The 18,899-nt window shown below is 32.0% G+C and overlaps 1 protein-coding gene across 1 annotated transcript in view; it reads right to left on the minus strand.

The window, feature by feature from the left end:
* LOC124356901 (exportin-1) overlaps positions 1-18,899 on the minus strand; it is a 58,164-nt gene that overhangs the window by 7,116 nt on the left and 32,149 nt on the right. Inside the window, exons 17-22 of the mRNA XM_046808191.1 lie at positions 16,822-17,007; positions 15,365-15,613; positions 8,338-8,463; positions 6,697-6,823; positions 4,764-5,020; positions 1,241-1,398 (exon numbers count right to left, since the gene is read on the minus strand). Coding sequence (XP_046664147.1) covers positions 1,252-1,398; positions 4,764-5,020; positions 6,697-6,823; positions 8,338-8,463; positions 15,365-15,613; positions 16,822-17,007 — 1,092 coding nt within the window. The 3' untranslated portion in view covers positions 1,241-1,251. The remainder of the gene's footprint in view (positions 1-1,240; positions 1,399-4,763; positions 5,021-6,696; positions 6,824-8,337; positions 8,464-15,364; positions 15,614-16,821; positions 17,008-18,899) is intronic.

Here is an 18,899-nt window from a genome sequence, read left to right on the forward strand (position 1 = left end):
AGACATTTGAGCCAAATTTGGTATAATTTAATTTATTGATCTTTGGAATATTAATTTTTTAATAAAAAAGACATACAGATGGACATATGGGCAACTAAGCATCAGAGGCCCATGTTCATATGGTGAAATGTGATTGTCATGACCTGAGTAATAATGTGGTATACCTTTGTCCAGAGAGTTTTTTAATGAAAAATACAAAACAGCTGCTAGTGGCTAAACGAGACATTTCCTGACCTATATTAATATGAAATTGTTTTGTTTAAAATGACGAGTACTATCCCCCACAAAGTTTGTGCACCCTGTATATATATATATGGTATGTATCACACACACGGTGTGGCTAGAAAATAACGGGATTAGTATTGGTGGAGCCACAAAATGAACACATAAGGCTGGATATCGTACAGTCGGTTAAGTGGCTCTTTCCCACCCATCCTCGTATTTTGTATGGCTCCTATAATTGTCCCACCCTTAGTTGATTATTTCCCCTAACTCTATTCATGACTTCCGTTGCTTTTCCTTTAATGGCTTCAACAGTCTTAAATCTCATTCCTTTCAAAGCTGATGACATTAGGGAACAAAAAAATACAGTGAGCAAGTCGGGATGTTGTGCTTGGCCAAAAACGTCTTCACTAACAAAGTTTACTGAGCTGGAGCATTGTCCTGGAGGAGGATCCATGACTTGCTTTTCCACAAATCGTTCTGCTTTCTCTGTACGTAGGATAGTAAGTACACTAATAGTAATAAGTAATTCTGATTAATTATCAGTAATGTAGTTGAACAAGGTTATCGATCTTTTCAATGTTAGCAACAATTTTTGATGATGACAATCTTCCAATGCATGTGGCATCACTGATGTCTTTGTGGCCATCTTTAAATCGTTTAAACCACTCAAACACTTGTGTTCGGTTAACTGCATATCTGGCGCTAAGGGCGGAATAAGAACAGGAGACAGAAGAAACACGAGAAGGGGTGGGAAGTTGAGTCATGTGACCGACTGTATGATATTTAACCTTATTGCGTTTGTTCTGTAGCTCCACCAATACTAATTCGCTTATTTTATAGCCTCACACCTCATATGTATAACTTTGAATGAGGTATGGTTTTGGGCTCTGGAGTTCATGTATGGTGAAATTGTGCAAACATTTTTGGTAAGTGATTGCATGAAAGCAATTACAGTAGGTTGATTTTGCATACAAAATCTATCTAAATTAATTACATCTGGCAATGGACAACTGACCTAGGTTAGGATTAGTCCTGCATCTCTTCAGGTATCTCGTGTGGGTTGAGAATGCCCGGCACAGACATCTGGACTCGCCTCTTCTCCTCTTGCGCTGTTCTAAGAGCTAACTCCCTCTCCTCCAGGTACAAATCTGAGTCATCCTCTCCCGTAAATTCCTGTAACACAAGGCTAATTCATACAATATCTTGCCAATATACAAAATATTTTTAAGAGTTAAAAATTTCTTGTTGGAAAGTTTTAATTTAATTAGTTTTTTTCGTTGAATGAGTTTTTCTCCCAAATTAAAACTTTCAATTGAAGTTGATTTTTTTAAACCATAAAGAATTGAATTTATTCATTACAAAAAATAAATCCAGGTTATACATAGTTAAAACTTTAAACAGAGCAAAATCTGTACCATCTTTAGTTTTTATAAGCCCCACAACTGGCAATGGTGAACCTCTACACTGGCAAGTTGTTTTGATATCTTTGCAAGCTATGTTTAAACAATTTAAAGAATACAGTTTTCACATTCACCCCATCATGTAGCATACTGTTTTATTCACAAGGACATGCTCTTTCATATTATTTCAGAATTATAATTATTGTAACTGTTTAAGCACACATATTATGTATAAAGTAAAACAAGTTTGCGGTTGAACTAAAATTCAAAGTTTAGCCTTTTGTAATTTATATTAGTATGTAAGATTTATTATACAGGAACTTATGTTTATAAGAATTAAAAATACAATTGATTTAGTTTATTATAATCGTAATCATTATTATTCATACAATGAATTGCAATTTAAAGAAATAGGTTGGTCCATAGGAATCATGATAGTTTAACTAAATAAACCTAGGTGTGTTTAAAAAAATTTCACTGCTAAACCAGAAGTTTAACTGATTTAAAAAAAAATCAAAACAATATAATTTCCTAAACAAATGTTCTAATGTGTTGAACACACACTATTATATAATTTGGCTGTAATATTTGCTCTCGACTTATATTTTTTATATAATTTATACATTACAACTTGCAGTACATATAAAAATAAACAACGCTAAATTATCATATTAAATCATTGTCTAATGTAAATTTTAAGGACTCATATGCAATTATTTTGTCAAAACAAAATCTCGCTGAACTAAGCTGTACTAAATGACAAAGCAGCAGCAGCAAAAAACAGATGATTAGATTGTAACCAAAGAGAAATAAAACAGAGTGGTATTAACATAAACTTTCTGAAAAATATTCAATTACAATTACAATTAGAAAATGGTGTACTATATGAAATGTTCGTAATTGGTGCGGCTATGACGTATGATTTGTTTATGTAAATTCCAAGCATTTTATCAAGTTTTATGAATAACATTTATAGCAGTATTTAACATAGAAATTCATATTGGATGATTATAAAATTAGAATTAATTTTTTACTTTTGTCTAATAATATTATTTAAAATTTGCAAACAATTAGTAAAAAGAAAATAAATTGCACACAAATTAAAAAAAAAAAAAAAAAAAAAAAAAAAAAAAAAAAAAAAAAAAAAAAAAACAATTCATCTAGAAGAAAAGATTTAATAGATAATATATAGACAAACAATGTAAAGAAACAAAGTATGAATTATTAAAAAGCCATGTGGAATTACATCAGTAAAATTATGGTCGCTTACCCCTTTTAGCTCCGATGTCCATACAGTGAGGACGTGCATTTTTAATATTTTACAAGCCACATCTTTAAAATTCCACAGACGTATGTACAAAGGATGTAATGCATTGAAATATATTAGTTCGGACAGCTTTGATTTCATATTTTGTTAGTGTGTGACTGAGAAATTGCAATTCAATTTTCAATGCCTGAATTGACAACTCAGAGAAGACTTTAAAATGTATATAGAATATTTGTAAACACTTGTAATATTTTCAGGATATTTTCTTTGTTAGCCATTAGGTGATAGAATAAGTTATATTTAAATATTTGACACTGAAATTCTAATTTATATTTATTATGAATTGTGCTTGTATGGAAGATTAGCGTTAAAAATGAACAACCAATGTAATCTAACAGAATAACTAAAATCATATATTATAAAATGATGGAAAACAATTCAAATTATTTTATGGATACTTATATAAACGGTTTTGCTCTTGACTTCTAGGTCCCAAAAACAGTTCTTAAACTTTAATCTAAAATGGATCAGGAAAATAGAATATCTTTAAGTGACTATGACTTATTTCAGGAGTGTTTAGAATATCATATAAAAAGAATGTGTGTATGCTAGTAATATGTTATAACTGATAACAGCACTGCAATTAAATACAATAATGGAATATAATTTTAAAATACATCTAATTACAAGCACGTACAAAAATTTTACATACAACTTTTTATGATAAAATTCAATAAATTTAGATATAAACAATTTATAGTAAACAGATACCACGGAGAGGTAATGGAAAGAAGGAAGTCAAGATGAAGAAAACCTACAAATTAAAGAATGGTGTCGAGAGAAGAGGATGTCTGGCTGGAGATGCTGGAAGAAAGAGAGGACTGGCTGAAGGTGCTAGAAGAAAAATTAGGAGAGGATATGCTGAGGGGGCTGGAAGAGAAAAGATAGAAGATTTTACTATAGATAACAAACAATAAAAAAAAACTGAGAGATGCAGAAAACTGCTAAGGGAGTTTAAAAGAAAAACGCTGTTTTAATTATATTAACTATAGTATTAGTATATAGTGATTGCCACTTCAGTGCCAGGTAGTTGCCTCGCACGCATTGCCATATTCAAGCACAGAGGGTTGGGGCCAGCCAGCAAGTGCTGTTTTCTGCCTCTGGTTAATCAGTAATGTTAAGACCCATGATTGAACACACACACACACACACGCACGCGCGCACACGCACGCACAAATCATTGCAGTATAAAAATACAAATAACAAAAATCTGAGTTTGTTGTGAATTGTACTAGGTGACTAATACAAGGTGGAAATGCGGTGGTTCTAATCCCCTGAATTTGTATGAATGGTCTGCATGTGTGTGGGTGTAGACTACCTGGGTTCAACCGCAGTTCCTATTTGCTAATACTATAGGTCTTAATAGCAATAAAAATATTACTCACTTTAACGGTTACATACTAAAATACTGTTATTAAACACTTAATCATCAAACTTCTACTCCTATTTAAAGAACAGTAAATATCTGTCTGACTTAAGAGTATTATCTGATCACTGGTACCTGAGAATAGAGAAATACAATATTTACCAAATCTCAATATTATAGTGGAAAATCTACAAATAATTACAGACAGTGTTATTACATCCCTCAATAGTGATAGTTTTGTAGGGTGATGTAAAGCCTTTTTTGTTTAATTTTGTGTTTTATATAGTTTTTATTCCATAACCATTGAAAACCAAAATTTTGAATTTTTACTTATAAACAATGTAATAGGCATTTCAGTGTAGAGGTATATAACAAGACTAGTAAAATTAGTAGCGATTACAATTAATGGAAAATATAAAAAGACATAAACGCCTCTCTTACATACCCTGATTTGCACAAGGAAGTCTCTTAGATGCTCTTTGAAGCCAGGGATGTCATGGTTGAGACTGAACATGCCTTGTACCGTCAGCTTGATCTGGTTGTCAGAGAGGTGGGGAAATGCTGTCTTGAGGAGTGATGCTACGAAGTCCTGGACATATGTCATGTTGTTCACATTGGAGTTTCGACTCAGTGGCACTTTCACTTTATTCATTTCTATCAGTTTGAACATGTGAGCCAGTATCGTTGCGTGCAACAGTAGTCCTGTAATAAATAAACAATGTTTAATTTAATAGCTCTGAATACCAAAACAAAATATTAAGCCAGTTATAGCAGGTGTCCAAAAAGTCTATAAACACTTAAAATGTTTGCTTATGGATGAATATAGGTAAATGAAACTCTAGGGTTGCATTCTCATTGTAGTTACTTGGTCAGTTTAATTGCTTTGTTTTGGTATGAGGAAATATCTGCCAAGGAAGTTGTGGAAATCTTAAATGTAAACATAGGTAAAATTATACCTTATTCTAAAGGTTTTCTTACGAAAACACATTGCCACAAATGCAACCAAAAAAAGACAATTCGTTAAGAAATGGTAGCCTCTCCAGGTTTCATTGACTAGTTTAATTGACAAACACCTTCTGTATTTGATGTACTTTTCGTAAAAGGTTGATAAAGTACAGCTTAAATTTTGAAAAAATTTATGTAGAATGTTTTATTTTATTTCCCATGCTCATAATATTGCATGTAGAGACATCAAATAATTGAAATGTATAGTTTAGAATTTCTTGAATCCATGATACCTAAATTTAAAATATACAATATTATGTTTAATCGTACAAAAACTCATGTGCTCCTATACGCTCCAGCCACACTTCTGGGATTAAATCCCAGAATCCATATCAATAGATTAAAAATCACACTAGTTAAAATTTTATTTGTTAGTTTGATTATTGCACTCAATATCAAAACAGTAAATTGTTAGCACTAATATCTGAAACTTGAACAGGGTGGCCACTAAAACCCTCTTTTCAAATTCCCGGTTTTCCCTCCGTTTTCCCAGTCAAACATTTCCAATTATCTAGTCTATTTTCAAACCAAATAGACAACTTTAGTACTGTATTTAACCCTTACGCCAAGTGCAATGATGACGTTTTATCGCAATATTTGCAAGAAATGCAACAAAACTGCAGTGCTCTAGCATTTCGTCGCTAGCGATATGCGAGAAATTCGGTGACAATTTATCGCTATTACCTCAAATCAAACAAATATGGGGAACACCTGACACTAGCCATGGCAGACGTGAGCAGTAGGGCAGTACCACATGATGGCGATTATGCGCCGCCAATTCTAAACATTACATGTTTCTCCTGCCATTCAACCCTCAGCCACGGCACAGGAGTAGAACTAACCAAGATAAACTTACTACACTAGTGGAAATAACCTTAGATCAACCAGCGTTAGATGTAGCTAAGGAAAATATGTTTATCTCCATTCACAATTTCACGAACCAGTTCACATAAAACACTATGATTCGTGATTAATTATTTCTTGATTCAAGAAGCTGTAACATTACGTCTTGATTTTACAAGTTCTTGGAGACAGAAAAATTATTTTTGAAATTTTCCCAGTTCTCAGAAAAATTTCCAGCTTATTCCCGGTCGGGTGGCCACCCTGTTAAATAATAATTTTTAGTTATAGATTTATGTTGCTGTTGTCATAACTAACATCCAAGGTTAATAAGTTCATAACGCATTGAAAAAACTGCTTACACAATTACATTCTTGAAATATTTCGGCCTTACTGTAAAGAACATCCTTTAGGTTTTAGACAACAGATGGTAAACATTGTACTTCGCAATAGTTCCTAATAATAGAGATATGGCTAATATAAAGCCAATCTAGATCATCATCATACAGAGTATATTTTAAAAGAAAGATTACCTGCTGTATGCGATGTATCTGTTACAACTGAAAATACATGTTGTAAAATATCTGTGAAGTATGTCAGGTAAAAGCTTTGTGATGCTTCTTCATGGTGTTCAACGTTTATCATTAGCTGATACAGAATCTGAAACAAACCAAACCAAAATCAATTCTTTTCCAGAAATGAAAACACAAATTGTATAAAGCTTATATAAAAGAAACTACTGAAGGATCAACGTCATTATCAGTTGCAAAATGCCTTTCCAGTATTTAATAAGAACTCACCAGGAAGTCGTATTATTTAATTTTTGAACAGTTTACAGTATACACGTAGTAATTTTCAAATCATATAATGGATGGGCTACATAACTTAACTTTTGGAACTGTTTTTGCAAGGTAAAGCACACAATTTGTCTCCAAAATTGGTGTTAGATTCAGAGGCAATTAACAAATCAACAGTTACTATAGTGAAATTGTTCTTGTAAAGAAGTTATTGATCTAACTTTTGAATGTAGTGTATTTAACCCGAATCTGAATCTTCTTTATTAATTTTTTTTACAGAGCATTAAACTGAATGGTGTTATATCTATATTCTATATTTACAATGACCTAAAAAAACATATATTACTTAAACATTTGGCATCATTTGTTCATTAATTTAAAGTAAAACAATCTAATGATTATTATTGTGACGCCTTTCACTTTCAAGGACAGCATCATCAAACCCACACAACTGAATATCACAACTTTTTTTTAGAGGGAAGAGTTTTAGACCTGCAATTAGTCCTAAAAAGACCTTTACGTCTCCCTAATTGTATTTAACTCTCATATCATTGTCATTCTCTAACCCAGCAATAACTTCGAAGTCAGAAAGAAAATATAAACTTGGTAATGATATATTGAGTTCCTAATGTAAACTCGACTGAAAATAGCCTAGGGAATTGACCACAACAATAAAATCAACAAAAACCAGTTGTCATGTTCAAGTAATTAAAATACTGTGCATTTACAACATCAATCAGAAATACTGAATAATGATTGAAAATGAAGTAAAAGTAATGTCATTACAATGTTGGATGTTGTCAGACATACAATTGGAATGGCAAAATCAAGATGTCCGACAAAGAGTTTTAAGGCAAACATTATACTACCGAAAAACCCGCTAAACAAATCATAGTCTTGATCTTGCAGTAATGTTGTGAAAGCTTATCATACCTAGTAAAACAAAAGTATAATTTTTTCAATAACTTGATACAAGTTTGCTAAAAACAATGGTTTTCACTGAATATACTGTATGCTCAAATAAATACAACATAATGGGCAAACAGGTAAAAAAAGTCTGACTATAAAAGTTTAAGTATTTTCCTTAACCCTTTCCAAATTAATTTTAAGTGATGTAACCTTTAATTAAGTTTTACAATACAGTTATGCTTACAACTTCAAACTATTTTGTAATTATTCTTTTTTAAAGCCATATAATACATATATAAAGTTGGAATTGACTTCAAGTCAAGTCAGGAAAAAAATGTTATTTTGTTACATGTTCTTAAAAGTAAAAGTAAAAAAAGATTTCATTCTCTTTATCATAGAGTAGTAAGTAAAGCAAGGGTTCCACTTAGAGCTGTGAAGGAGACGAGTTGACTTAAGCTGAGAACTTACTTGTAGTCCTGTGTCGGCAACTGTCCTCATTGTGTGCTTGAATGCCCAAATTATGGAGTCCAGAACTAACTTAAACTGAGGAGGAGGGATACTGAGGAACGCAGGAAAGCAATGGTTATTCACAGCCTGAAACAACATATTTTACAATTAACTAAACTGAAACAATTTCTGAACAAATAATGTTAGTTTTCAAAATAATAATATTAAATAAAATCACATGAAACTGCAACTGATAAGAAAGGTCTCAAATAGGTTTGACTTTCACAGTTAATTGCCAATCTCTCCAATTATGATTCATACTGCAATTGATTTTAGAATGTAAGGTATAAGAAACTGGCTGAAATTTATTATCAAGTTTTATGTTTACAGTAAAGAAGCGAAGACTGATGGAATGGTGAGAAAGTTGGTTACAATGATGCTTGTAGTGTTTGTGTTTTTGGGCTTCTGCTGTTAACAATTATCTGGTGAGGAAGGTTGATGAAAATATCATTGAGAACCGACATTATTTACCCAGTGACAACGCTTTCATACAAATTTATGCAAATTACATGTAGTGTTTTGTTGAAAATTAATACAGACCACGTAAGCTATCACAAGCTGTATTCCTGATGGTTTCCAAAAAGCTACCTGATGTCCACAAAATCAACTGACTTGGCAGTGCTTTAACTTTTCTCATATAGTACAGTGAAGGAGAGGATAAATTGTGACACATAATGAAACATGCGTTCGTCATGTCACACCTGAATCCAAACAACAATTAATTAAGTGGAACACATTCAATTTCTGAAAATACATAAGTTTAAAACAATAAAGTCGATAAAGGAAGTTTTGCTCTATGACAAGTCCCATACTGCTGATGACACTCAAATCGTTAGTCCAGTTTTGTTAGGAGCAGTTCGATCATCCGCTATATAGTCCAGACTTGGCACTGTCCGACTACTATTTATTTCCGCAACCGCAGTAGACGAGATGGAAAATGTTACGAAGTTGTGGCTATGCAGAAAAACTAAAACTATGCAGAAAATGGTTCTGCTTTTTTTATGTAAAATTATTAAGCTTGAAAAAATTATATGGCTAGTTTTTCTTCCAAACCAGAACTTACTTTCCAAGTATGTCTTGTACATTTGGTGATTTAATCATGTTTGTAACAGTATGACATTAAAATAGTTCACTTATAAAATATAAGTAAGAATTTTGTGTTATCTGCAACCAAAAAAATATGCATGAATATGCATGCATATACAATGTAAATAAGTATTATGCATTATTTAAAACAACCCAAAATAAACTGCAAGGGCTGTTCTGGAATAAATACAGATTCTGAATCAGTTATTCAGACTATAGTAAATGTATTATTTATTTGCATTTATTAGTGGAGTATATGCTTGGTATAAGAATAACTAATATATTATGGTTATAATATATTTAAAATATTTTATACTATAAAAATGCAACAGGTCATAGAATTGTTATAATTTTTTTTTTGTATAAGAGAATAATAAAATACTGCTGCAATTTACAGTTGAGTTGAGGTATATACAATGAGAAATAAAATTATACATGTTATTTAACCCTTGATCTGGCAGGTCGGTCAGCCCTAAATAGCAAACAGATTTTGGGTAATTTGGATACCATTATTATAAAATTCATATAAAATAGTTTTTTTTTACTGTTACTTTACCTATGGTATAATTTTGTCCATAATGAACTAGAGAACAATGTGTTATATAATACAAATACAGTATATATCTTTTATCTTATCAATAAATGAGTTTATGTGCATAAACTGGACTTATTAGTAAAATACATTATTTACAACCGTGGAAACATATATTCTAAATATGTATAAAACAGTTATATTTAGAACTAACAGTTACCCGCAGGTTCACACACAATTTCATAGGTTTTGCATCTGTATGAGAACTTCTGGTTCGAATAACTTATATTTCCGACACTAATTTGAGTTTGCCTTCTTCCCACGATCAAGAAAATATGTTAAAAAGTGTATATTTATAGTCATTGTTATTTACTTCAATGTTAGTATTTTTTTTCAATTGCTGATTTTACCTCTTTTCTGATCAAGAAAATACTGAAATAATGAATAATAAACGATACATCATGATGGACATTACTGCTTATATTTATAAATTGAATTATGGACAACATTTTTTGAAGGCCGAGGTATTCTGCAAACCACAACAAAATTATAAAAAGTCACATGCTACATGTACATGTACTTTAATATAAAGTGGTCTAACACTCAAGCTTTAAGTTCAACCAGAAATTTATTTTAAAGATAAATATACATAATAAATTAGCACCTTCACATAATTTTTGGCTATTTAATACACTGTCTTGTAGTAATTGCAGTTTATAATGTGTTGGTGCTTTGAAAAGTTTTATTTTTGGCAGTGCCGCCTGGTGGTGAGTTACATCAATGGGCATATCATATAAACCTTCTCCATGGAAAAATACATACAAATTTTCATAATGATCGATCAAATAGTTTCTGAGTCTATCAATGCCATAATATATACAAACATCCTCTTTCACATATATAGAAGAAGAAGACTAGAGAGTTCCATTGTATACTAAAATTTACCTCAAGACATTTTCTACTAAGATCATACAGTAAGTTGATGATTATCTTGCATTTATATTGTTTAAGACTACTGTGAAATTCTCTGGTAAGCCCTGACAGGAGTAGTGGTAAGATTAAATGTTAAAATAGTAACAAATTTATTTACAAAAATAAATTAAGTTATTTATATCATGAAGTTCAAGTATCGTATACTGTTCTGAAGTCTTACATAAAAATGTTGTCAATTTTGGGTGAAAGGTTGTGAAACAAACATTTTGGAATTATTTTTGGCTGGACAAAAATATTAACTAATCTGAATTTGTCTGCTTGTGAGAATTCTTACAATAATTTTGAGACATTGCTTAAGTATAGTAGCCTATACAAAAGTTTTCAGATACCTATTTATACTTATTTAGACATCAAATATATATTATATATAGATAGAGATTATAGATACTAAAATAATATATTATATATTAAAGACAATGTTGTAGATGGGTATAACACACTTTAAACTCATCAAAAATAACTGTGTTGTCTCAAATTAATTACTGTTAGAAATGATACATTAGTTAAAAACTAAGACACAATAGGCAAACCTCAAACACTGATAATTAAACTCTAGATAAAAATGTAATAATCAATATTGCTAAAAGGTAAATAACAATAAAAATCTATTTAACTATCAAGTAGTGTAATTGTTGACTATAAATTGTTGCTAATTTAATGGTAAAATTATTATAACACGTTTCACATCAATAAATTTAGGCTAATGAAAGGTTTGATAAACAAGAAACAGAGTACAAATGAAGAAGTACAAGCATCTGTTATAATAGCAGATCATTCTTTGAATGCATTTACAGTCATAACATCTGATTTTAAATCTACACATTTTGTTTCACATAAAGCTTCAATCTTCATGCATGCGTTACAAGACTGAGTGAGTAGACAAATATTTCCTTTCATTTGTGTTAAGACTATATTCGATCTAGGCATAGCAGAATTCTAGGCCCCTTAAAACACCAACGACGAATCACTGGAAGTTCTGTGTTGTATTGCAGAGACAGAAGGTCATATAAGGAAAATTAGAGGCCATATGGTTATCTAAAAGATAGAAATGCTGTCTTTGGGATATCACCGGGAGAAACAGGAATTTGATGGTAAGCACATACACATAACAATACAAGATCTATTGTTGAGAAATTTTTTGGAACATTGAGTAAGTGTGGGAAGTACTGGATATTGGGAATCAGGTAGCGGTTAGGGTATGGTTCTAGAGTTAAGGACTCTGTAGTCTCCATATGGTCTCTATTCAAAGTCTGGATAACTTTGGTCTTGAACTTCAATACTTTCTGGTAACTGGAGGCTTGGTTAAGATGTCCCTCACTTTGGCTGCATACTTGGCATCTAAATGCCACTTGTCACTCGTGCAAATCATGTCACTTCAGGGTCAGCACTATCGTGAGGTGGTAGTGAAAAGTAAACATTTTATTCTACATAAATATTTACACACAGTACAATGAGTGATGAAGTAACTACAAGGTGTATCAAAAAGAATCATCCGATTTGGCATGTCTATATTTCGTACAGTAGTAAACATATACAATTACTAATTTTTTTGGCTGAAAGGGAAACTCAAAGTTTTTTTTTCATACCTTTTCAAAGGTGTTCAATATATCCACCTTTAGATACACGGCATATGTCTATGTGATATTCAAATTCATCCCACACTGCAGCGAGCATGTCCTGAGTTACTGATTCCACTGCTGTTGTAATGCGATTTCTCAGCTCATCCATTGTTGTTGGTAGCGAAGGCTCTGGATTCATACAGAGTCTTTGATGAAACCCCACAAGAAAAAATCACATACAGTAAGGTCCGGTGACCTAGGAAGCCAGAAATGTAAGGATGTGTCATTTTGTCCAGCGCGGCCGATCCATCGGTCACGAATTTTTTTTATTTAAAAATTGTCGGACTGCCAGATGCCAATGTGGCGGTGCCCCGTCATGTTGGTAAATGAAGTCGTTCGAATCAGTCTCCAATTGGGGGAAAAGACAATTCTCAAGCATATCGAGATGTGTTATTCCTGTAACAGTGTTCTCAGCAAAGAAAAATGGACCGTACACCTTTTCCCGTGAAACCACGCAAAACACATTAAATTTTGGAGTGTCTCTCATGTTGCACAATTTCAAGTGGTTTTTCTGTGCCCCATATTCTAACGTTATGGCGGTTTACCTTTCCATTTAAATGAAATGTTGCCTCGTCGCTAAACACTATGCACGATACAAAATGTTCATCGTCCATCATCTTATCAAGAACGAAGTTACAAAACTCCACGCGTCGTTCTTTATCACCCTCACGAAGAGCTTGCAGTATCTGAAGTCTGTATCCTTTCATGCGTAATAATTGTTGACTTAATTGATACACAATTGTAATTCTCTTTGATACACCCTGTACTTACAAACCACAATCCCAATAATAAAATTGACCATCTGTTTTAAAAATAATTACAAAGATTAAAATCACATGCTAATTAGAGTTACATGTAAAAATCAAATCCTATATGACAGAATATAGTCAAGTACTATTTGTGTTCTGACAGTGTACATATAACAAATGAGGATGCATAGTCACAGGTTTGTGCTCACAGTATACAGCTCCCAAAAGGAAGCGACTATTTGTTATTAGGTAGGTACAAGTGGGAAAAAAACATACGTACATATTAGAAATATAAAAACTTAATGAACAAACGCTTATTTCCAACATGAAAAATCTTTGTTGGATTTGTTGGACGATCTGGGACGTGATCTGAGGTCAGAGAAGTATGATCGAGAATGTTCCTGACCATCAGTGCGGGCTTCTGGCGAAAGAAGATAAACATCCCTTGAGATAGTGCCCAAATTCAAGCTCAGATCATGTGACAACTTGTAAAGGTTATCTTTGATACTATTAGTAACATCTTTATGATAACCTTAGCTAAAACTACTTATACAACGTTATAACAAGTACTGGGTAGGGACAGAGCGACCTCCTTCTCACTGACACTACTTCCTTTCGGGAGGAATAAAACAAGAACCCATCGTCATAATGACATGTAATTTTCACAGTAAGCTAAGTCTCTTATTTCTAATTATGTGGTCTCTTAGGACCCTGGTAAGAGACTTCAAAAAATAGAGGCCTCCAGATAATACCAAAGAACTGACATTTCAACCATCACGTCCTCCTCTTGTAACAGTCTACGAATGGTGTTCTCACTTATTGTTGACCTATTTCACTTCATTATTTGAAAGAATTAAAAAACAATAAAAAAAAAGACAACAGCTGACTAAGTCATAATGATGCCAAGCAGTATATAGCTCACATTCAATACCACTTGTACTTAGTGTTTGTTTGGTCAATATTTAGTTCAAAAACTTTACATAAAGTGTTTTTCAGAAATATTATTTTAAGTGAATACAAAAGACCTATTTTGATTTTTTATAACGTATTTTATAGGCATCCAGTTAAACGGACGCTGGCTCTTCTTGCACATCTTAACGACGTCCATAAAAACGGACGTTGACGCTAAAAGAATTAAACCCAGAAGATTTGTGTTACAATGAAGGTCCTGGGGTCTTGACTTCATAAATAATAAGTGAGTTTAATTGGAAAGGACTTGTGGTGTGTAAGTTTCACTCAGCTCTAGTGAATATGAACTTAAAAAATTGCAATAATATAATACTTATAACAAAATTACTTTCTTATTCATAGTTTGAAACTTTACTCCAATTATAGTTTTTTACAAATCTGGAATTTTAATTAACACTATGAAGTTACTTAAAAGAAGTAAATACAACAATAATTGATTAATCCTGGTAACTTATGGTAACTTAATTAAACATAAATTTTATAAACATTAAATAACAATTTAAAAACTTAAACTAATACAAATTGAAAAAATCAATTAAAATTTAATACACTTTGTTGTTACATTGAAATTTATTTATTTGATATGGAATATGGAAACAACTTCCAAGTTATTATTTCTGTACACGAACCCCTTAATACAAAGTATATTAAAAAAAAAACTACATTTGGCATCCTTAGGACATTTTAAATTTGAAACCATGTGTACATATTGCTTATGCATTCTAAAGTAAGTTTTGAAAAGAGCACTAAAGCATATCTTTGTTTCAGAGTGTGATGTAAAATAAATATAAATATTACATAGAGGTTGGTTACAAGTCTCTTTTCGGGCACCCTGTAACACTGAGTATATTAATAAGTATATTCAGATTAAAATAAGATGATTTAAAATAAATAATAATTTCTGACTTACCATATATATATCTATAATCAACATTTTGTAGATTTATACTTATAAACCATATGATTCAAACACCTCACACACTCAACGATAGGAAAATAACAAATATGGCAATAAAAACTATGAAATGAGTATGGCAAACCTGTAGTAAAAGAAAAAAGTAAGTTCTATGTTCGGGATATTCCTCAAAGTCCTTATTGATCATCTCTAATGTACACTCAAACACAGCATCGAAGATTTTTGGAACTTCATTGGTGATGTCACACTCCAGTTTGTTGACTATGGTGGACATGGCTAGCAGAACTTCTGGTTCCCGAACTGCGGGTACAGAGCACTGGTTGTAGTCCAATAGCACAGCATCCAGTAAAGGTGGGATGAAACTTTCCAGCACCTACAACAATATATCATAAATTTTAACATGCATCCATCCTGCTGAGATGTTTTATTAATTTCACTCATTCCATTTCACCATTTTTATATGTTAATACAAAATATTTCTGGGTTATTTTATTTCAATATGTTAATATTCCTTATATCAATATTTCATTTTGTTAATATGAATGTTATAACTGTGTTCTGTGAGGCTGATAGTTTAGTGTCTGCCTATTGTGACCTGTTTTCTATAATTCAGTTTTAATAATTACCGTTTTGGTATTATTAAGTGCATGTTTTAGATATAGTATACATGGCATTGAAACACAACATGGTTAGCTGTACTGATTCCTGACTTACGCATGTAACAATCCTCTGGTATGCTTTGTTTATTTTAACTTGAGATTGCAGTTATGTGTTAGGTAAGTTATCCACTAGGGCTTGCGTAATACCTGGGGAGAATTAAGTATAATGTACAGGATTGAAAATATATCTTCCTTGCCAGTCCTTGGAACTGATCAGGCTTAAGTGTTATATGCTTCCTAGAAAGTATTAAGCAAGCCTCCAAATAACTATGCAACACTAATTAAAAATCATATATAATACATTCTATGCTAACATAGTATCAAAATACAACAAAAAAAGAGGACAAAAAGCCATTTTGTCCAACAAACCTACTTCAGAAATAATAGCACTACTAGGAAACAGTGAAAGAGATAAATCAATAAAAATCTATGGTTTGGTTCACAGAGAATGCCATAAACTAAATGATTAGTTAAAACAAAAAAGGAATCAATGAAAAACAAAATACGGATCCTCTACAATGGACAGCAATTGATGCATTTTCCATTCTGTCTACTATGTAGATGCTGTGACACAAAAGGATTGACCATAGCATGTCATTGCAACACCTCAGTGTGTACGTAGTTCTGTGTTTGAATTTAAATGTGGTTTTGTGTAATAATAACTTATAAATGGTTGTTGTCTACTTTCATGTCATAGTCGTTTTTATTTTATTTTCTGCTATAATTTTTAATATTTGTTTAAATCTGGCAATTTTAATGATCTGAACCTTATTCCAAAACAAACTAATATATTTTTTTTTTCGATAAAAAATCTGTGAAAACACATTTTAGAATTACAAATTACATAAATTCATTTTATTATTACATTACATAAAAACTTACACATAAAATAGTGCTATGTACACTTTAAAATTGTACTTACAATGGCATGGTCGTTTGATCTCTCAATCCAATCTGAGAGCAATCTTAAAATTTCTTTTTTTACAACCCGCATGCTCTTGATGAGGGGTTGTTTGGTAACACCTTCTCCATTTATTGTTATTGCAGACAAGATGTATGAACTCATCACTTTGTACAAATTCAACATGTCAAGGCATATTCTTCCCAGCTGAAAAATATTTCAATAATTTTATTTGTAGATACTAAATCTTTTAATATAATAAAATAAAACAATGTTATAACATTAACAGCAGAGGAAAAACCTTGTTTAGTACTTTACTCAAGCAGAATTACACAGTGCCGATACTCGCTGGTCATACAGCCAGTACCGCTACTGCGCGAGTCTCGTGTTTAGGTCCGCATTTAGTTCATTTGTGGGTGAAAGGGGGTTCTTAATCGCTGCCTGGGATCACCAGACACACCATAAGCTATAATATTGTATATTTGTGTGAGACCGTTAGCCCTCGCATGGGCGGTGGCTAAGCGACGAATCCCCCAAACTAAAGGCTGAGTTACAATTTATATAAATTTTTGCCTAATATTTTTTCCAATTAAGTATATTCATTTCCAAAATTCAAACATTTAAGCAAAAAAATATTAAATTATGACAAATATTATCAAATTTATGATTTTCTAAACTATCAACTAAACAGTTATTTAAAAATTTCCTTCAACTTCCTAGACCTTATAGAATACAGAGAGAATACTGACAGAATCTTGGAATGTAATGTTTCAGCTGACGTTTATGAACAAAGAGATGAATGACTACTTTTCAAGAAGGTTTGACTATACTTGACCAATTTTTTGTTCCTGTTCCAATTAATACTTCACATCCTAAGGAAAGTGAAGTATTTTGCTAAGCACTAGTTAGACAACAACAAAATGATGAGTCTATAGACAATATAGTTTTGTACAATTCATAGAGAATTACAAAAGCGTCAATAAAAACAAAGTGTCATAATATAGTAATCATATGGTCTTGTTAGGTAAGTTAAAGTTAATCATAATGATGGTTCAAAGTTCTCCAGTTCAAACATTCAATAGAATAAAAAGAATGTTTAAAAAGCCATTTTTTAGCTCTGTCTTAAGATTATCTTGTGTTTTCATATCCGCAGGTATACAGTTAAACAGCTACGCCCCCATGTAGGATGGTTTCTCTTCGTAACGGGCTGTACGATAATCTGGAAGTGCAAAGTCAGCAGCACAGCGAGTGTTGTATTGGTGTAAATCATTACATCTTATCAAGTTCTTCTTATGTGCATACATAATTGTTTCAAAGATATATAATGACACCACAGTCAGGATTGAAAGTCTTGCAAAAGCTGCTCTGCAACTCCACTAGAACTCTGACACATTTTTTCTGTAAGACTGACAACCTATGAATATTTGCTGCACTGAAATTACCCCAGACCAAGATTCCATAGCAAAGATGAGTTTCAAAAAGGGTGAAATACGCAATAGTTGCAGTGCTGATGTCACTTATTGATTTTACTCTCCGAATAAGATAAAGTCCTGAACTCAACTTCTTAGAAAGGTTGTCAATATGCAAGTTCCATGCGAGGCCTTCATTGATTGTAACGCCTAAATATTTAGCTTCTTCTGCTGCATCAATGTTCTGTAACACAATACTTGAACTCCTTGCAAACACAGAACTAAGTCTGTAACTGTAAACCAAATTCTGCTTAACTCTTTACGGACAAACACGTTCTAAATTCTTTTTTGACAGTACCAAAGTACCAAAAATATTTATTGTCTCATAGAGAGAGAAGTACAAAAAGACTGCTGTTAAAATAGATGGTTGTTCAATATAAACTATTAGACACACTTTAGATTTTGAAACTTTACACTATGAAACTAAATCTTTTTACAACATTCAAGATTAAAAACTGGACATTTTCCACATGCACAATTTGAAATTAGATGTTTTGAAATGTTCTTATCTTGTCATGACGCTGCAGAGCAGGGATCTACACAAATAGTCTACTCATTCAACACTTCCACATTCAGCTGGTTTGATATGTTGCATGATATAAGCCTAACAAATGTGTACATGTTGAACAA

This window comes from Homalodisca vitripennis, chromosome 3, assembly GCF_021130785.1.
Source record: "Homalodisca vitripennis isolate AUS2020 chromosome 3, UT_GWSS_2.1, whole genome shotgun sequence".
NCBI classification, from domain to species: Eukaryota; Metazoa; Arthropoda; class Insecta; order Hemiptera; family Cicadellidae; genus Homalodisca; species Homalodisca vitripennis.